Consider the following 21,841-nt stretch of genomic DNA (forward strand, 5'->3'; position numbering starts at 1 on the left):
TAGTGAAATGGGAAGCTATCCAAAATACCAGGCTAAGTGGAAAAAAGCAAGTTCTAGAACAAATGTACAGAATGATCCTATTGGTATTAGGAAAAACTAATATAAGCAAATATGCAAATATACAGAAAATTATAAATGAACAGAAAATTTCTAGAAGGTGACACAAGAAATTTAACTCTGGTTATTACTGCTAGTCAGTAATGATGAAGAGGCTTTTACTTTTAATTTATATCCTCTACTTCATATCCTTTCTATTCAAACTGAACTTTAAATGATCAGATATTGCTTTATAAATTTTTAAATAGTTAATAAAATTTTAAATAAAAACTAAGATATATTTATGATTCAAAGTGCATTAGAGAAAAGATTATACATGACTTTCTTAAGATCTGATAGTTTTTGAAATTGTAAAGATTATATTAATTACTATAGTCTGCTAATAATTCATCCCAAAAACTGACCAAAGAAATATGTTAATCTATATGATTAGCATATGATTAGCAAATCTATATGATTTGATTAAATATGTTAATCAAATATGTGAATTTGAATAATTCACAAAAGACAAAATAGAGAAAACATGATCTAGATTTCTATGGACCACAATACTTTGTTAACTTATTACCTCTGCCACTCTTTTTGCTGTGGTGAAAGATCAAATATTGCCTGAAATAAAGGAAAACATAATCACTAGCACGGTCAATTTCTCTTGGCTTTTATATCATAATTTTAAAATTTTTTCTTTGAGCAAGAAAATTTATAGTGTTGGTAGAAACAAGTATTCATGATTTACATTTAATCTTCTGTAAGTAAGCTAAAAAATGTAATATATAATATTCTAACTCAAAACCAATATAAAGAAAATTTACTAATCACAAATATTTTCCAGTTACAGTTATCCACATTTATAGAAATGACTGCAAGCTGGTAGTCTGTCTATATACAAAATGGTATTTTAGGGCTTGCGATCATTTAAATGATACATGCATGAAAGTTATAAAAAAAAAAAAAAACAGCTCAACTATAATATCTAAGCAGCGAAAGCCCATATTCTTGCCGGGAAAAATACCAGATGAGATCAACATTTTTTTTTAAGCTTTATTTATTTAAGTAATCTCTACACCCCACATGGGGCTCACACTCATGACCCCAAGATCAAGAGTCGCATGCTCTTCCAACTGAGCCAGCCAGGCGCCCCAAAATCAACAATTTTTGAAACAAGCTAAACAATGGCACTGTAATTCCCAAATGTACTAATCAATAAGGAGTAATTCAAGAAATTTATCTAAGCACTATCTTCATCAATTCAGTCAGACGAGATGACTTGTAGAATCAGAGGAAAATATGCAAGCTTTTCATGGTTTGTGGCAATATCCACAATTTAAGTTTGCAATAACAAAGACCACTTTTGATTTTTATAAAGGCAATTCATAACAAAGCATATCAATTCTACTTTTTAAATTTAGCAATATTAATTATGCTTCCATAATCAGGCCCTAACCTACTATTCTCTCTCTACAAAATCCCCAGTTCTTTAATAAAAGTGGAAGAATCCCTCATTTCATCAAACAGTTCTACCTCTCTGCCTTTGGTAATTTAATTATACCAACCTGGAAACTTCCTCTCCTGTAATTGTGACCCTCATGTATATCTAAATCCTATATACCAAATCCTCCAGGTTAAATTGCCCCCATCTTTCTGATTACAGTGAAATTGTCTCTGATTACTCCTCCTGCTGATCTTATCTACAGCATGCTTCCCAACCTTTTTTCCACCACAGCGCACAAGGAAAATGCTAACATCTGTAAAACACACCATGGTGAACAGAGGAGGCTGCATGCGATTGCTTCCCAGTTACCTTGTAAATAAAACTTTTGACAGTGAGGGACAGGATTCTTACTTTGACTTCCCAAAACTGCATAGTGTAGTATATGGCATGGGGTTAAAGGAACTACTGAGTAGCCGACTTCATGCTAGATACTCTGCGACTTAATTTATTTCACTTAGCCTTCAGAACAACCTGTGAGTTTGTTATCATTCTTGCCTTTTTTATACAAGGAAGAAGCTCAATAGGTTCAAAACTTTTTCCAACATCACAGATCTTAAGAGTCAGTATACAAACCGAGCTCTGTCAGATTCCTCACATTTACACAGTTTTTAAATTCTTCTCTTTAAGTAAAGAAATAGGAATGAAATATAATGGTAAACAGCAAAGTAGTAACTCTCACAGCATATTGTATGATCATGATTTGGAAACTAGTAAAGTTATTAGGGCTAAGTTTTTAATATTCAGAGTGCATATTAGGACAGCAAGCTTGAAAACATAAAAACAAGTAAAAAATATCTCAAATAATTTTACATTAATAACTCTTACTTAATATTTTAATATAAATTAGGACAAAGGAATGGAGACTTACCAGAAATATTGTTGAACATTTTAGAAATTACTAATAAAAAGTATACAATTGAATATTTTTAAGTTCCTGTCTGGTCAAGACAAAACTTCTAATTACATGACAGTTAAATTTAAATAAAACGTTCCTGTTCCACAAATGACTGGAAGAGATGGCAGAAACTGTTTACAATGGAAAAATCAACAATCTTGTTACAATTACATAATTCTAACATATTCCTTAGTGCCTAATACCTAACAAGGCACTATACTTCATTTTGTGAAACACAGAAGAAAGAATAAAGTTAATGCTTCTCAGGAGCTTAAAATCTAGCTAGAGAGACAAGCTCTCCAGAAAAATAGATATAAACAAAACCAGGGACTTAACAAATGTGCAGAAAAAAAAGAGTAGGAATGGGAGACACTCAGAATACGGAGAGAATTCTAAAGAAAAATCATCAGTAAATTTTAGAGGTGAAGTTCAAGATGATTAAGTTTCCTCATAACCAAATTGTCACAGTGTTCAAAGAAACAAAATGAAGACACACTCTATATTATTTTTTTTTAAAGATTGTATTTATTTTTTTGACAGAGACACAGCAAGAGAGGGAACACAAGCAGAGGGAGTGGGAGAGCAGGAAGCCCGATGCAGGGCTCGATCCCAGGACCCTGGGATCATGACCTGAGCCGAAGGCAGATGCCCAATGACTGAGCCACCCAGGCGCCCCTATATTATCATTTTAAATTGCATCAACATGCCGGAAATTTTCAAAAACTTATGCAAGACTGCATACAAGGGAGACTAAATTGAGAAAAGAGCCCAACACATAATTCATTTCCTGGCCCAGAGAAGTCTATGTAGGAAACAAGGAAAGTCCGTAACTCAGAGAAAGAGAGGACCAGGTGCTAAGACAAAGAGACACCTGAGAAAGAGGCAGTCCCCACCCTAGGAGCACTTTCAGGAGTTCAATCAAGTGCCAGAGACCACATGGTGAGGACATTCCACAGCAGTGTTATTCCTAGCTTACATGTGACCTGGACAGTGTTCTAAATTAAGCGAGACTACTGCCACGGCTGGCTGCTAATGAGGACTCACACTGGCTAAAGAAAGGAGTTAGCTTAGTGAAATGTAGCCTGTCAAAACAAGCACAGAAAAGGAAATTTGGAGTGCCCTGGTGAACTATTCTGCCATCCTGGACCCAATACTGACTTCTCCCTTCCTTTTCAAAAAGCACCTGAAGCTCTAATATGACTTAAAAGAAGCACAGTATATCTAAACTTACACCCTTTTCTCCTTTCATCTAGGCCTGAAAAAAAAAAAAGTGTGTGTGTGTTGGAGAAGGGGGTGGTCAGATAAAAACTGACATAACTCAACAGTCTATGTCAACTCTCAATCACTTAATAGGCCACTTATATCTCATCCTAAGGATGAACAATAAATAAATGAATATATAAAAAGATTAACTTGAAAAAAGTGATCAATCTCAGGTATGAGGGCTAATTTTCCTCTATGATACCATTCCTAGAAATAAGAAGAAAGATGTTAAGTTTTTCTAATTGTTTGTCAATAAAATTTACATCATAATGACAAAAAAATGGAATGATCTGTGATATATTAAAGATATAAAATAGAATCACTGAATTTTAAACTGTAATGAAGGCACTGAAAAGAAGATTGGTCCTGCTGGATCAAGGTAATCTCTCAGAACTCAGAGGCGAAGTTTGAAATATGCATCTAAAATAAGAATTGATAAGGATACTGAGAACTACTCCATGAAATTCAACATCATGTGGTAAGAACTTTAAAAAGCAGCAGTAAAGGGATGCCACGGTGGCTCAGTTTGTTAAGCATCCAACTCTTGATTTCAGCTCAGGTCATGATCTCAGGGTAGTGAGACTGAACCCCAAGTTGGGGAGCCTGCTTAAGATTCTCTCTCTCCCTCTCCCTCTGCCCCTCCCCCTATTTTCTCTCTCTAAAAAATAAATAATAATAATAATAATAAAACAGAGGTAAAAAACATTGCTTTAAACAAATTTAAAGCAAATAAACAAGCCAAAAAAAAAAAAAAACACCACTTTAAAATTCAGATCATTAAAATCAAAACCAAAATACAAAAAAAAACAAAACAAAACAAAACAAAAAACCCTACACCCCAAGGTAATCCAAACCTGGATATATGGGATAAATATTTGAATTATAAAAGCAAAAGAGGGCGCCTGGGTGGCTCAGTTGGTTAAGCGACTGCCTTCGGCTCAGGTCAGGATCCTGGAGTCCCGGGATCGAGTCCCGCATCGGGCTCCCTGCTCGGCGGGGAGTCTGCTTCTCCCTCTGATCCTCCCCCATCTCATGCTCTCTCTCTCATTCTCTCTCTCTCAAATAAATAAATAAAATCTTTAAAAAAATAAAAAAATAAAATAAATAAAAGCAAAAGAAAAAAGCATTCAAGTAGATAAATATGTTACCTATGAAGGAAAAAATAATTGCAACAGAAGACAATGAAGGAATGTCTATAAAGTTTTGAATGCAAAACACCATAAAGCTGAATTATATCCTGAGCCAAACTTACATGTATGAAGAACAGAACAACATAGGCAGTCATTCTAGAGTCTATAAAACATAACCCACATATCCACATATTCTTACTGACAAGTCTCAAAAAGTCCTTCCACAAAATGATAAAAAATAAAGAATGGTAGAAAATAAAAGCAATAAAACATAGAATTAAAACTCAATAATTATTCTTAAAATAGTATAAAATGTAATGCAAATGTTAAAATGTCTAATAATTATCTAGATCTAAATTTCTAGATAATAGTTTAAAATGTGATAACATGGTACCTGAATTTGTAAGGTACCTAACCTCATAAAAAATTACAGGGAAATCAATTTTTTGAGTGGGAATACAGGAGTTAGGGAGCAAAGAGATTCAGAGTGGCAATAACAAAGTTACCTTTTCTTCAGAAATTTCTACTTAAAAAGTGTCCATCAAAAGGCATAAATATATTTTATTGCTATAAGCTAAAAATAATTTGATAATCAAAATTGACCTAAAGGTTTCCTTTTATTTTTTTCCTATGACACATTCAGCTATCTCTAATCCTCCTCCATCACCTCAGTCTTCACTTTGCAATCTGCTTAAAGAAGGGCTCACAACTGTCAATGATAAAAGAACTCAAGAATGCATGGGTAAACATAAGTACCACAATGCCAACTGAGCAGAGAGCAACTCTAAGTAGCTGGGAGTTCCCTTCCTTATTCTCTAAAGCTTCTTTAGAGCTAGTTATCACGACTTGTTATCACCTACTCCTGTCATGTGATATTTGCCCCTGTAATGTGATGGTGTTTCCTGACAAATTGGTTCTATCATACACAACTTGTGCTATGAAAACAATAGGAGAATGTCAGAATTTCACTAGCTTTGGGAAATGGAGGTTTGAAGGAGAGAAAAAAAAGTAAATGCATAGAAAATGTCTCCTCTTAGATATTGCTTTATTCTTCCTTATGTTAAGAGAATACAGCTGAAACATTTTTAAAGACTTAAATTTGCTAAAAGTAGAATACAAATAGGACACAGAATTTCCCAATCATTGGAGGAAAGAAGAACATTTAATCATTATAGCAACTATAAGAGAAAAGGAAACTATCAGGAAGCATTAACAAAAAACATAAAACATGAATAAGGTTATAAAACAGACTTTAGAGGCTTATCCTAAATGCTAACAATGGTTATTCTCAAGGCTTTGGTATTAGAAATCTTCACAAAGAATATGGGGTTACTTTTAAATTAAAAATACACACACACACACACACACACACACACATATATATTAAAAGCTACAAAACTAAAAGCAAATATCAAAACTGTCTTCAAGAAAACAACATCTCATAGCATATTATTTAAAAGTACATGTCCATTAAACTTACTGGCTCATAAACTAGACCATCTGCAGATGCAACCATTGTTTCTGCTAAATCCAATACATCTGCTCCAACATCTGCATAAAAAAATAGAAGTTTACATTCTATTTTCGGAGCCAAACTATATATTACATAAACTAACAAACTGAAATGACTAACAGAAAATTCCAATACATAAAATCACTTTCCTATACCAATTATTTGTTCAAAAGTTAAAACAGTCGCATTATACGGTTTTGGTGGAAAGTATTCAAAAAATCAGTAATACTTTTTCTGGTTCTTGTTCAGTAAAAAAGGTGACTCAGAATCTCACAGTAAAAAGCATAAACTTCACTCAACTGCAGAGCTTTGCAAAAATTGTCAAGAACCTAATCACAAGTACTAAATTAAATGGCTGCCAAATAAAATATTAAATACAAAAATTATTTTTAGAAATTAAAAGAAATTTTAAGAGAAAGCCACTGATGACTTTTTAAACAAATCAACAAATAGGAAAAGTTTATTTTGAAAAGGCGAAAATTTTAATGGTATTCAAACATCTAAAATAAGGCAAAAATATGATATATTCAGTAGTAACAAACTCATAGTTTAAATATAAAGTGTTTCTTTACTCTTAAAACCACTACCATAAGGAAAAATAAATGAAAAGGGAAAGAGATTTAAAATTTTTCTGGGATGAAATCTCCCAGAAATTATCTGCTTAAACTATTTTATACTTTAAAAAATTTTATCTCAATTTAAGAGATATTTTCAGTAATTTAAGATATCTTTCATGCAAAAACATCCTCATCTTTGAGAGCAATACTGATTCAAACATTATCTATCTAGCATATTAACATTTTCCCACTTCTACCAGTATAATCAAGGGAAGCCAGAGAAGAAAATAAAAAAGGGTAACACATTATTTAGTTAAAAGACTTGGATCCATATTTTAATATGCAAGACTGCAAGTTAAGGGTGACAAACCAAAACAGTGAAACAGGATATGTTGTAGAGCATGGGTGGGTGTAAAACTGGTAACTCCAAACAAGAAAGAAATAAATGATACATCTAAATTAGAACTCTGACTCATGAAAATTTCCTCCAGTTTTCTTTTAATTATACTAATGTGAAAGTTAAATCTCTTCTCTTCAGGGAAAAGAAATTTAAAGAATATAAGCTGGGGAGCAAAACAACTTGCATTATTAAATAACATTACCATAGCATTTTAAGATACCATAAAGGAAAAAATAAAGTTAAAACACCACCAGTGGTCTTACTTTTTACTAACAATTCTTTAAACCATAAACAATACATGGACTCATCAAGTTAAAGGTGTACTTACATTGACACTTCATAGCAACAGTAATATCTATATTGATTCTCAATTTGCTAGAAGACAAAAAGGAAATGTTAGTACCTACCAAGCAATCAAGAAAACATGAGAAATATAAATCAACTGATCTATGAAAACTTGGATTTCAAACAGAATAAAATATGTTGATTAGAACTTGGATAGCATTTCTTATGGCCAAAACAAAGGCACTTTAAAAGTAAAAATTCTATATTTTGCAATTATTCTAAAAGCCTTTCTGATTTCACAAGTTTTCAACACAGTATCCTTTAATTTAATCATGGTAACTCAACAATAACTCCAAGCAACTCAGAAAAGTCTACCTCTGTTTACATAAACCCTATATAGAATATTCTTTGAAGAACGTAAAATTTTCAAAATCAAGGGTTAGGAATTACAAGTCTTTCTTTTCTATTTATCAGATAAATATATCAGGCATTATGCTTAATGCCCTACAATTATTACCTTTTTTATTCCTTTTTTTTTTTTTAAGATTTTATTTATTTGAGACCCAGAGAGAGAGAGAGCCACAAGCAGGGGGGAGAGGCGGAAGAAGAAGCAGACTCCCCACTGAGCAGGGAGCCCAGATGAGGGGCTCTATCTCAGGACCCTGAGATCATGACCCAAGCCAAAGGCAGACGCTTAACTGACTGAGCCACCCAGGCGCCCTATCTTTTTTATTCCTTATCATGGACCTATATAAAGTAGATAGCTTTCCAATTTTGCAGATAAGCCAGTGGTGTTCGGAGCAGAGTAAATGCCTGGTTGAAGATCCCATAACCACTGAAGTGGCATATTGGAAACTAAGTCTGAGTGGCTCAGAGTAAATGCACCAAACTGCCAGGAAAAAAAACCCCTATGATGCTTAAAGTTTTGTGTAGCCTTTTAAAAAGGCTCAGCCAATGCTTTATTTTCAAAGGATCAATTCAAATCAAATTAATTTTCAAATACCAGAATTAAGCACCATGAATAACAGAATGAGTACAACCAATATCAGTCCCATCTTGTGCTTCCAATCAAAACTTTTTCCCTCTAATAATTTTTCTCTGGTTTCAATAGGAACTACAGATTTTTGGAGCTTCATATCATCTTAAAATTGTCTAGAGTTCAAACAGCATGCTGTAGGAACCAGAGAATGAGGCCAAGTGGCCAGGCTTCTGGGCATCCCCACTAGCTTATGAGGTAACCTATGTAATACTTCATTTGAAAAAAAGCAACAAGTGATTCATTGGTGCTAAAAACAACAAATTCTTTGAAAACTACTAGTATCCAGAATAATACTCATATTACAGATGAAGAAACTGAGGCCCAAGAGAAGTCAGTTGTGTGATTTGCCCAAAGTTACATAGCAATTTACCAATATTGACTTACTTAATTCTCATTAACCCCATGAGGAAGATATTATAACTATTATCCCCATTTTATGAAAAAGGAGACTGAAGTACATGCAAACATAGATTTAGTAATGTCCCTAAAGTCACATAGCTAGTAAACGGCAGAAATGGAATTGAAATTGAGAAGTAAAGTACACCCCCCCACCTAGTGCAATCTTAACATTATAAACCTGTAATCTCCAATCATTAAAAAATCCAAATACAAATAAATTAAGTATATATTTTCAAAGGGTTAAAAGTGATGTTTTACAAAAAAAACTGTATTTAGATAAAATTTATAAAAATCTAGCTATAAGCATATACAATGTAGCTTTAGACACTTTATTTTCCAGCACACACAAGTAAGATATTTCAAAATCTAAAGAGTAAACAGTTTCAAAACATTAAACAATTTCTACCATTTCAGCATCTAAAAAAATATATATATTATGTTCTAACCTTTTTATACAAGTGCATATTAATCAAGAAGATCTCTCTTTTAGAATTTAACCAATATTGAAATGATTCTAAAATGTTTCACCTAATGCATGCAATTAAGGAAAATTTTTCAGGACTACTTCTTCAGAACCAAAATAAACCAAGTATAAAAGGTTAGAAAAAATTTTTAAAAGGATATGCTACCTTTAAAACAATTTGAATCCAAAGATATTTCAAGAAGAAAAAAGAAGTTACCTAGAAAAATCCTTATCTACTTCATATTCATACTTCATCCATGTATCTTGATATACTGAAAATTCCATTATGGTTAATAAAGCCATTGTGGTAAATGCTATTAGAGAAACTGAGAAACGAAACAAAAAACCAGAATTATTTTTAAAAAGTAAACAGGAAACTATTTTAAGTGAGATTAAAATTAGCAAAGAAAGCCCTTATATGATTGCCATATGAATGGATACTATAAAAGGTTTTTCTTAAAATGTTCATTATAGATTTCTTTCTAAAACAGCTCAAAAATGAAGATTTAATGAGCACAAACATGAACACAAACATTTCTACTAGTGAGAAGCATTTTATCTCATCAATATTAAGGGTATCTCACTAAATAGATTTGCCAAATTTTACAAGACACAAAATTTTTCCTTTCTTATATATAGCACTGCCATAGATATGATAAATGATGAAAGTAAGCTAAGTCTTACACTACAGATTTGAAAGCAGTCGCCTCATAATTAAAAACACATCCACACCTGTAGCCAATCTATAAAAAAACTAGACTAATTCTTAGCTCCTGAGAAGCCATGACAATCTGTGTACCAGAAACTCAAATAACATCTCCAAATCTCTAATAAAATTCTCATCTACTTTGGAATCTCCTAAATACATCACCTCATTTATAAAAGCAAGAAAATATCTGACAAAAAGAAAAGAACTATCTTATACTGTGACAAAATATACTTAAAATGGATTGTGCAAGAAGAACTTGCATTTTTTCATTAAAAAAAACTTAATCACAGATTAGAAATAGCAAGCAACTTAACTACACATTTTACCAAATGAAATGTCAATCTTATGTGAAATATTTTATTAGTTCTTCATGGGGAAAGAAATAATAGTAAATACTGTCATAGTCGCATATTTTTCTTATATATTTCATATTTGTTTTATTTAATGAACACTTCTTTTTGTACCAGGTACTGCATTAAGCAGTTTTTAAATATTAATTTACTTAATCATTAGAGTAACCCTACCAGGTAAATATTGATATTATCCCCATTTCATGGAAGAAGAAACTAAAGCATAAATGGATTAAGTAACTTTCTTAAGGTCAAGGAGTTAGGAAGAGGTAGAGGTGGGATTTAAATCCAGACAGTCTGGTTCCAGAGTCTAAGCTCTTAACTATTACCTCATGCTGCCTCTCTCCAGTAATATGAAACTAAGAATTTCTATTATAATATCTAAATTGATTTATTCTTAATCAAAATAGGACTGAAGCAGTTCAAGATCATTAAATAACTTCTTCCAAGTTCAATTCTATTTATATACAATTATACATAACTCAAGAGCACCAAAGCAGTAAAATTGGATTAATTTGTTCAGCAATGTTTTAATAAATGCTGCTAAATGCATAGACTGCACTGGGTTTAGATGCCAAAGAAAATATACATGACAATAAAATTAGGGCAAACAGTGTGACCTAAAGACAGACCAGTCACAAAGTTATTGTGCAATTCATTGATGAGTTCTTCTTCATGACTACATTTCTGTATGTTGTTGACTGGCTCCCTAAGAAGCTGCACTTGAAGGAGTTTTAATTGGAACTGATACTCACCTGTACCCCCACTGGCTGACGTCTCCACATAGCTGTCAGGAACCTTTGGAAAGGCATCCAGCTCTTTCACCAAACTTAAGGTTTTTTTCCGATTCAGTCGCCTCATCTTCAGGAAAACCTTCTTCTTTCATATAGTCATGCTAAGGAATAAATAATGACTAACTGAATACTCTAAAAAAGATACAAAGGTTTCTTTTAATTTTAGATAACTGACAAATGTTCTTGGAACAACTTAACATTTTCATTCCTCCTTGAGAAAAAAGCTTAATGCTTGTAACGCACCTCTCCTTTCTCCATCCCACCCTGACAAAACATACTAATGAAAGGCAATTTACACACACAAACACATTAAACAGCAAAAAAGTGAAAAGCAATTCACATTCATAATATTTAAATATACAAATTAAAATAAGAAATAATTTTTCTTCTATTAAATTAGTAAATATTAAAATACATTCCCACTAATAGATGACAATGAAATAAAATAGATATGCTAATCTATTGCTAGCAAGAATATAAATATTCACCACTCTCCTTTTGACTAAGTAAATTCCCTTTTTAGGAAAGTATCCTGAGGTAATAATCTGGTTGTCACCAAAACTTTGATTATGAGGATAATTCTCATTATGAGAATAATTCTCATATTGTTATTTTTTTTTTTTAAAGACTTCATCTATTTGTCAGAGAACACAAGCAGGGGAAGCGGCAGGCAGAGGGAGAAGCAGGCTCCCCACCGAGCGGGGAGCTCAATGTGGGGCTTGATCCCAGGACCCCGGGATCATGACCCAAGCCAAAGGCAGAGACCCAACCAACTGAGCCACCCAGGCGTCCCTCTCATATTGTTATTTTTAAATATCAAAGAAAGAAAGAAATGCTGGGTAGCCAATATACAAACTATGGTGAATTAAAAGCTCTGAATGTATGTAAACACTGAAAATCTTATAAAAGAAAACATTTAATAACATAGGAAAATACTCATAATACATTAGGAAAACACTAGAAGATTGTAGAAGTCCAGTTTTATGGGAAACGGGAGGAAAGATACACAAGAAACTGATTCAAAGTCTATATGCAAAAATGTTAAAAGTAAATCATGGAAGGATTTTAATTGTCTTTTTAACAAAATTTTGGACTTTCTAAGTCATCTATTTTTGCAATAAAAGTATTATTTAAAAATTGCCTGCTTGGTATTCTTTTTTTGACCAGTATGCCAACTATATCTGAAATATGTTACAAAGCCATAAAAATAACTGAATTCTCAAATATTCATATAATTTTTATAAGACTGACTTATATAAATAATACTATAGGTGATACTATAAAGCATTACTAGAAATCAAAGTTGTATTAATAAAATCAACACCTAATAGAATAAATCAAATGGTTGCAGGAGCCACTAAAAGAAAAAGAATTTCTCTAGAAGAAAGCAGACTCATCTGAAATCCAATGGGTAGGATTCATATAGAAAGAGAAAGAATGGGCCACAGAAAGGGCATTTGTGAACAAAAAGGAGAGTCAGAGAAGTAAAAACTGGCAGTAATCATGAATACTGTCCAAGAGACCAGTCCCTAACCAGGGGCACTACTAATCAGTCCACAAGGGGGCTACTGCTCTAAAGTGAAACTGGAAGCATTAATATGTTGATTTCATTTGCTATTAAAAACATCCAACTAACTTCTCTTTCCTAGTCCATATGCACAACGTGGCCTTCAGATTATAATTTTGCTTTTCATATGTATGTTTTTCTTAACGAAAAAAGAGACATGCAGACATGACAGATGAGTTTCTGATCCCCATGACAATTATAAAAATGGTATTCTCATTTGTAAATTAAGCTTCTGTTTGTAGGCATAAGCTGTGCTCCCTAAGTTTATTAAACTCAGAGTAATCAAATTTATTTTCTGTACCTGCTTAGTGGTAACTATACCAAGATTGATTCTTCTTCAGTCTTTCAATTTCTACTCATTCCTATTGGAGTTAAATATTAAATATGTTCAAACCTCTTATCTTTAGAACAAAACTCTACATTAAATCCAGTCCAACTGCAGCTATATATCTCTGGCTGCTTATCTATAAGCCAAACTTAAAAGAATGAATTGTCAGGGCACCTGGCTGGCTCAGTCAATTGAGCACGTGACTCTTGATCTCAGGGTGGTAAGCTCAAGCCCCATGCTGGGGGTAGAGTTTACTATTAAAAAAAAAAAAAAAAACTGTCCCCATTTTTATACTGTGACTACTTCCTCATTACATGCTCACCTCTTAACTAAATTTGATCTGAGCTTGGTCATTAACAACTTCTTTAGTATGAAATCTTATGGACATTTTTTAGTCCTTATCTAATTTTGACTCTGAAAAAATAGTTTATCACTTCTTTTTCTTCTTGAAACAGGATCTTACCTTGGCTTAAGTGATACTATATTCCTGATTTTCATTCTACCTTGAAGACCTTCTTTGGCTTACTGTACAGATTCCTCTTCCTTTCCGATTCTGCACTTGGTGCTCCTCCCAACCCCCACATTTTCCCCCAGTGACCTCCCAACCCTACAATTTCCATCTACATGCTGATTCCTCTCAAATCTTTATTCCCAGTACAAATCTCTCTGCAGACATGTATATATTTTTCTTTCTATGACATTTTCATTGGGTCATTCCAAAGACAATTCAGACTCAATTAATTGCTTTTTTAATTTTGTTTTCTCTCCACTATAATGTTAGAGCAAGAACCTGTCTCACTTGATCTGTAGATCTCCAACACCTGGGACAGGGGTATTTAATAAATACTAAGGGGAAAAAAGGAAGGAGGGGAGGGAGGGAAGGAGGGAGGAAGGGACATTCCCCAAAGAAGGAAGAAAGGAAATTTCCCCAGAAATACCCATGACAGCACAGCTTTCCAATCAAAACAGTTATAAGTAAATATATAAAAATATAAGATCCACAAGGAGAGGAATTTTTGTTTTTTTCCACTCTAGTAGTCCTAGTACTTAGAAGAGTGGTTGGCACATAATAGGTATAGATAGCATTGTTGAGCAAATGAATTAAACTGAATTTTACTCCTAAACTTTATTTTTCTAAGCTTTATAAATTTCTTTTAAATTACATATAAAGATATGACAGCAGCTGGTTTTACAAACCTTCTAACAATTCATACAGCTTATTCAGCACTCCTCCCACTTGGCTACTTCCCAGACTCTATCTATTATCTTCCATTCTTATTTTCCACGATTACTTTTCTAGAATGGAGCACCTTGCCACTCTGCCATTCCTGTCCCACTCCTGTTAGATCAGGACTAACCTACATCCAAGAAACTCATTCCATCCTCAATACCTGCCACTCTACTCCATAGAGCCACTGTTCTGATATGAACAAATTATCCAATAACTTCTAATTTTTCTAAAAGCATCCTTTTACCTGCTTTTTTCATGGAACTTGACATTCTCCTGGTGGTAATTCCCTTCTAATCCTTACTTCATTTCTGAGACTCACAGGGTAAAGCAGCACATGTTTTATATATCATATTACACTTTCTCAACCATCTCTTCCCTTCTACTTCTAATAATAATAAACACATATACTATACAGAATTATAGCTTTCATACTATGTGTTAGGTATTATTTGAAGCATTTTATATATTTATTCATTTAACCCCCTAAACGACTCTATGAAGTAGATGCTATTTTTATTCTCATTTATAGTTAAGAAACTGAGGCACAGAACAGTCAAGTAATTTTTGCAGGGCCACACAGCAAGTGATAGAACATGGATTCGATCCCAAGCAGCTTGGCTCCAGAGTCCATGCCCTAAACCACAGTGTACACTGACACTTCAGTACATATGATCATCTTCTACTAACATCTGGATATATTTAAAATTTCCTTAATGACTAGCACCTGGATCATTCAATATGCTTCTCTTCTTCCTCATTCCATCACAATCCTTTGCAAGTCATGACCCTATGACACTTATCCTATGGCATTCACTCAGAATGATAACGCTTTTACCAGGTAAGTGTAACTGATTTTCTATGCCAGTGACTTCCATCTATGCAAAGCCACACACAAGCAAGACCACATTTTGGCTCCTCTTAACTTTTAAAACTGCTCCATCTTTAAAATCTAAAACACTAATTTTCCTCTGTGAGCAGAACCAATTATCCTTCAGGCTCTTTAATTTCCTAACTAGGACAGAATTTGTTCTTCATTATCCCTGTGTTTCCAATCCCTTGGACTTCTTCCAGTTATCCAGTTCCACTGCTTCTCCATCTAGCTTGGTCAGCCATTTTAAAAAATGCATTTAGAAATACCCTAGATCGGGGCACCTGGGTGGCTCAACTGGTTAAGCATCCAACTCTTGGTTTCACCTCAGGTCATGATCTCAGGGTCATGAGATCGAGCCCCGCACTGGGCTCCGTGCTCAGGGAAGAGTCAGCTTGAGACTCTTTCCCTCTCCCTCTGCCCATCAACACCCCCCACCCCGCTTGTGCTCTCTTTCTCTCTCAAATAAATAAATTTTAAAAAAAGAAAAAAAAGAAATTCCCTAGATCACTGGTTTCCAGAAGTCATTTCCATTCTGTTATAAAATTTTCTTTTCTGAACCTTAATGAAAAACCCAAAGACAATATAGGAAACTTTTAAAGCTAAATTTATTCAATTTAAAAATCTTGTATCTGAGATTATCTCCTTCCTTTTTTTTAATGTGTCAAAATGTCCTTTCTTTTATGAAGTGATAAAAGTAGATAACAGAGGTTTTTGTTTGTTTTGATTTTTGGATTAAAAACTGCAATTCTACATCAGTCCTCACATGCAACCCCTTCCCCTGTTTTGTTTTGGTTTTTTTCCTCTATTTTGTGTACTGGTCCACAAAATCTAAAAACTTAGGAGCCCCTGCATTTGATTCCTTTGCCCACTGGTTGGTGCTGCTCTTCATACTTTCCCAGTCTCCAGTAACATACCTGTTTTCTTCAATTTCTCCCCTAAACTGTCATGTATATTAAGAAGCAAAACAAACAAAAAAAGTCTAGGAAGTCACTGATAACAGTTGAGACTAAGACAATGCTTTGAAAAACTGCCTAAGAAATAAGAAACCACCTTTCATGCTGGAACACAGACACATACTATCATCACTCAATCTAAGTCATTTCATACAGCCCATATTTCATCATTGCATCCATTTGAATACAATGAGACTATCAGATGCTTTGCCAAAATTAAAACACAGAATTCATAACACCTTTTAGTCTGCTTAAGTTTAACTACTCCAAACAAAAATGGAGAAACAATTTTACTCCTGCTATCCAAATTTTATGAGCTAACTTCTATTTTTAATATATATTTGGCAATATGAGAAATATTTAATTGGTTAATATATATGACCATGTTGACCATGAAGTATGTTCCCTAAAAGGATACAATGGAGTCCTAATCCTGGTGTTTGTGAATGGGCCTTATTTGGAAATATCTGGGTCTTTGAAGATGTAATTAGTTAAGATGAAGATCATACTGGATTAGAGAGGCCCAAAATCCAGTGACTTGTGTTCTTATAAGAAGGCCAGGTGAAGACACATAACCAGGAGAGAATGCCATGTGAAGACAGAGGCAGAGATTAGAGGGATGCACCTACAAACCAAGGAGAGCCAAGGATTACCCAGATGCTACAAACGGCAAGGAAGGATTCTTTCGTAGAGCCGTCAGAGGGAACATGGCCCTGCCAAGACCTTGATTTCAGTCAGCTAGGCTCCAGAACTCTGAGAAAAGACATGTTGATGTTTTTAAGCCATCCAGTTTATGGTAATTTGTTACAGCAGCCCTATGAAACTCACATAAGCCATTAATAAGAATGAGAAAGGACATAGAACAGATATTATCCAGGCCATCAATGAACTTCAGAAACAAAAAGCAAAACAATAACTTATCTGTAACTTTCAATTACTTGATTATATTGCATTAGAATACACTAAAATTTTATTATGAAAGATAACTTAGTTTCACTTGACAAATACTAGATAGCCCCCCAAAAGTACTTATTCTTCTCACTTTAAAACTTAGACTTTTTACAATAGAGTTCATGTTGTTTTTAAAATCATTTACCCCAACATAATTCAAATAAATCTAGTAAACTTCCAAGTGATTTTAAAAAAAGGTATATTTGGAAGCTGAGTAAGATGGTATAAATATGACTTTTGTGACCCCAAAAAACCTGGGTTAATATCTACTCAGTCACTTACTAGCTATGTGACAAATTTGGAGAGATCCTCAACATCACAGAATCTGCTATTATATTTTACTTTAAAAGGAGGGAGGGAGGCATAATGGCTACCTCACAGTTTCTAACAAAGATAAAAATGAGTCATTTGGTAAATGTTTCTAATTTTCAAAAGAAATGCAAAGATTTGTAGAATATTTGAAATTTATGTTAAAGTCCTTGAGGAAAGAGGGATAGTATCTGAGATTAGTTAATAATATGAATAGACTGAGGATGATATAAATTGATAGAAAAGCTAACAGAAGAGGCTGTAGAGTGATGGCAACACAACAATTTGGAAGTGCCTAGCAATGTGAAGCAAGGATAAATATAGTCTTCCTCAAATAACAGCTTGACTGTACTAACTACTCAATAAAAGTGTACAAAACTGAAGTGGAAAAGGTCAGGAACACATAAAATACACTAATAGCATGAATGTCTCCAAATGCAAGAATGGGCCAACAAGGCACCAAGAGCAGAAGAACTGGCCTAGACTATAATAAGACTGTATGGAGTAGTGGAAAGGAGGAATTTGTACCTTAGTAATTGAGAGAACAGCGTAAGAAAGCAAGCCATTGGAAGATGGAGTTTAAAGACATATTATCCATACAGAAGAAGAGTGTTTAATCACTTTTGGGATCAGAAAGAAATTACATTAAAAAGCATCTTCTTCAGTCTGTATTTTGACTAAGTACCAAGGCAACATCTTGTGAGTAACTACAGAAGTTAGGAAACAAAAATTTTTAAAGAACAAGAGCTAATATTAAATGAATGTTAACTGTATGGCACTGTTCTAAGGGCATGTGTTAACTCATTTAATCCTCACCAACAACTTTATGAGTTAAATTTGCAGATAAGGAAACTAAGACACAAAGAGGTTAATTTGCCCATCATGACATTAAAAGGCAGAATCAGAATAAATACCGAACAACTGTTAAATAGAATTTGTTAGCTGGCAGACTGTCTAAATGTAACTTCCATTAAAAATAAGTTTCACTATTTCTTCCAATTAAACCATTAATCCCTAAAGAAAATAAATGTATATATTTTTTCTAATTATTTTTTTTTTATGTTCCAGACTAGGCCTGATTTCCTTTGAGAGATCTTTCAAGCTTGATATATTTTTATGATCTGTACCCTCAAGTCATTTCAACTCAGTTGTGTACTAAAGTTTATTATCAAAAACAAAACAAAACAAAACTACTCTCTTCCCCTTCCTGCCTCCCCGAAACCATGAAATTTATTTTTTCTCTAGGAGAACTGGAATAACTGCATCAATTTAAAGATATCTATAAACAAAACAAGCATACTCCCGAATTCTTCAGTGAAGAAGCCTGACTCATTTCTTTTAACGGCTATATACCAGAGTTTAATGTATCAGGCTAGGCGATTACTTAAATAAAACTTCAAACAAATGAACAAATCCTGTTTTTAAATGTATCTCTAATTGCTTCTGAAAGCCAGTCTTGCAACATTTTAACAGATATTATGTAACTTTGCGTTAAGTCTTGAGGGCACTAAATCCTAAATATAAAAGTTAAACATGTTTTCTCAAACAATGACCTATCAACCATATACACTACTTATACCCAAGGCTATTTCCTACCACGAATTGACAAGTTACCTTCCGAAGGTTTCTCAACCCTCGAGGGTTTAAGAAAAGTAGTGACACTCAGACCTCTCTCCTATAGCATCTCGCCAGCCGTGCCCCTTTCTCATTTCCCCAAGCGGCGTGCGAAACTCTTTCGAGGCGAGGCCAAGACCTCGGTCTTTCTTAAAGAGAGCAATCTGCTGCCAAGAATTTGGTATTTGCCTGTATGGGGGTGGGGAGCCAGACACCCGGGAGGATGGGGACACGATCCGGCTGGTCTTCACAACACGGGACCCTTCTCAGTGAGGACCAGAAGAGCCACCGGGGCACCGCACACCGCGAGGAGCAATGGGTCAGGGTCAGCCGCTATCGGAGAAGCACTTAAACTCCTTCAAGTTGCAGGATAGGCAGAGACACCGGACTGGGGAGAGAGGAGCTCCCAGGGGCAGCGCTGCCCAGGGTCCTGCCAGCAACGCCCCCGGGGGAGGTGGAGCGGCTCCCCAGTCCGGCCCTCTCCCCAGAATGATGAAGACAGGGAGCCAACCCCATGACAGATTCTCAGCCTCCTTAACCACATTCACGCCCTGAACAGCCTTGGAACAATCAGGAGAACAACACCCAGCGGGGTTTATTTTACCTTGTGTTACGGTATCAGCCGACCGCCATATTTCACAGAAGCCCGGGTCGCCCGGGCTCCCGTTTACCCGAAAATATCGCGAGAACAACAGCGACAACCCCGCTGAAAACGTCAAATGGGAGACAATATAGAGTTCTCGCGATATTCCCTTTGCTTACGAAGTGCTTTGTGAATCAAGAGGTGTGGTTAAGATGAAAGGGGTGTGGCTAAACAGAGCGTAGGTTGAAACGTAGTTTAGGTGTAACCACGTGGCCAGTAAGCAATCAGCTTCTCCAGGAAGGAGTGGATTACCTTCCAACTGATAGTTACAGCCTACAGAACGAATCTCAGCTCTTCACACTTTACTTAATTGCTAATGAGAGACTTGGGAGCAGGATTTATCATTTGCAACCCTAATGCGTGTCACGTCTCCAATCTGCATCACGTTTTGTGCCTTCTGTTTTTGCCTCCTTATTTTCTCCCGTCAAGAACGTTTAAACTTCCTTTTCCAGACAGATAATGCTTTTAGATAATGCTTTTAATTATTTGTTCAGTGTTTCTCTTGACTCCAGATAGTGAGCTCCCTAAGAAAGCACATCTGTCTTTCTCACCTTTATATCGCCAATACCTCCTATGCACTCAAGTATTTGTTAAGAAAGTTAATACTGGTACAGGAGACAATTCCACTTCCGTGCCTGGATTTCTGAGATAACACATGGAAGATAACTTCTTGGGAGAGTTTCTCTTTCCTGTAGTAAATTTTAGACAAATAAGAAATAAACTTCTATTATATTAGGCACTGAGATTTTGGTATTATTACTGCAGCAAAACCTGTTATTGATACAGAAATCCATAGTCTGGATGGAAAATCCATCTGAATTTCTAGTTTTTTAAATTGTAAAGTTAGAATGCCGATTTGAGATCTTCCTTTTATTTTAATGTGTTTATGACTATAAATTTTCCCTTAGCACTGCTTTCACTGCATCCCATTTTAAGTTTTGATATGTTGTGGTTTTGCTTCATTCATCTCTAAATATTTTTAAATTTCCCTTGTAATTTCTTCTTTGGCAAAACTGTCTTAATTATTTTTTATTTTTTATTTTGGGTGTATGTGGTATGAAATAGGGAGTCCAATTTCATTTTTGTCCATATGAACAAGTAATTTCCCAGTTCCATTTATTGAAAAGATTTTAAAATAAGCTTTTAGAAGTAAAATTTCCTTCCGTAAAAAAAAAAAGAAAATTAATACTTCATCTTTTCCTAACACTTTGTAGTATAAGAGGTAATAAAGGGGAATTTGGAAAGAAGGGATAAGTGGAAACTGTTCGAGAGTAAGCCCAGCTGTAGTCAGATTTTCCAATCAAACATTAAGATTTTAATTTTGTGGTTTATTGACCAAAGAAGTCTTACAACAGCATACTAACTAATGTTTATACAACAAGCACTGCTTTTTTTTTCCAGTAAGCATTGTTTTAAAGTTTTACTTGCCTTATCTTATTTAATCCTTACAAATGTATAAAGATTATTGGTAAACCATTATTTATCAATAAATACAGGAATTGAGTCAAGTAGCAATTAAATGATTTACGCATAGTCAGAAAGCTGGGAGAGGCAGAGAAATCTTGACCACATTACTAAACTGCCCTTGGAAGGAGGAAGTCACACAACTTTATTTAGTGAATTAACATTTATTGAAATACAAAATTTCACTAAATTGAAACTATCCCAGAAAATAAAAGCAGATAAAATGTTTCCACTGATGCAATCTCATTTCCAGACTTTTCATGTCAGTGTTAGCCCTCCTTCACATATTTAAGAAAAGGTTTATTGTAGTAGGTAAGAGTGGGGTTAGAATTTCCTGGGTTAAAATTCCAGTTCAACCATTTACTAGCATGTGACCTTGGACACATTATTTCATCCCACTTCCTCACCTGCAAAATGGCATGATAATATCTCATATGATTGTTATAAGGACTAAGTGAGTTAATAAATATCTAAAGTGCTTCTTTACCTTAGCCACAAAGGTACCAGCAGCCCTTTCTTCTTTGTGGGTCTAAGATTATATGGGCTCTTGCTTGGATGGAAGCT

The 21,841-nt window shown here is 34.4% G+C and overlaps 1 protein-coding gene across 4 annotated transcripts in view; it reads right to left on the minus strand.

Annotated features, from left to right (window-relative positions):
- ERGIC2 (ERGIC and golgi 2) overlaps positions 1 to 19,908 on the minus strand; it is a 36,477-nt gene extending 16,569 nt beyond the window's left edge. For 3 of the 4 annotated variants that reach the window (XR_013449124.1, XM_078075830.1, XM_078075828.1), the window contains exons 1-6: positions 19,775 to 19,908; positions 11,308 to 11,447; positions 9,711 to 9,819; positions 7,636 to 7,682; positions 6,318 to 6,388; positions 626 to 666 (exon numbers count right to left, since the gene is read on the minus strand). Coding sequence is in view for 3 of the 4 variants with exons in the window: in XM_078075830.1 (XP_077931956.1) it covers positions 626 to 666; positions 6,318 to 6,388; positions 7,636 to 7,682; positions 9,711 to 9,819; positions 11,308 to 11,413 (374 nt within the window). In the remaining variant the exon portion in view is untranslated. Of the gene's footprint in view, positions 1 to 625; positions 667 to 6,317; positions 6,389 to 7,635; positions 7,683 to 9,710; positions 9,820 to 11,307; positions 11,479 to 19,774 lie in introns of all 4 variants that reach the window. The other variant, XM_078075829.1, reaches the window with a different exon arrangement.
- Positions 19,909 to 21,841: the final 1,933 nt, after the last annotated feature.

Source organism: Halichoerus grypus, chromosome 6, assembly GCF_964656455.1.
Source record: "Halichoerus grypus chromosome 6, mHalGry1.hap1.1, whole genome shotgun sequence".
NCBI classification, from domain to species: Eukaryota; Metazoa; Chordata; class Mammalia; order Carnivora; family Phocidae; genus Halichoerus; species Halichoerus grypus.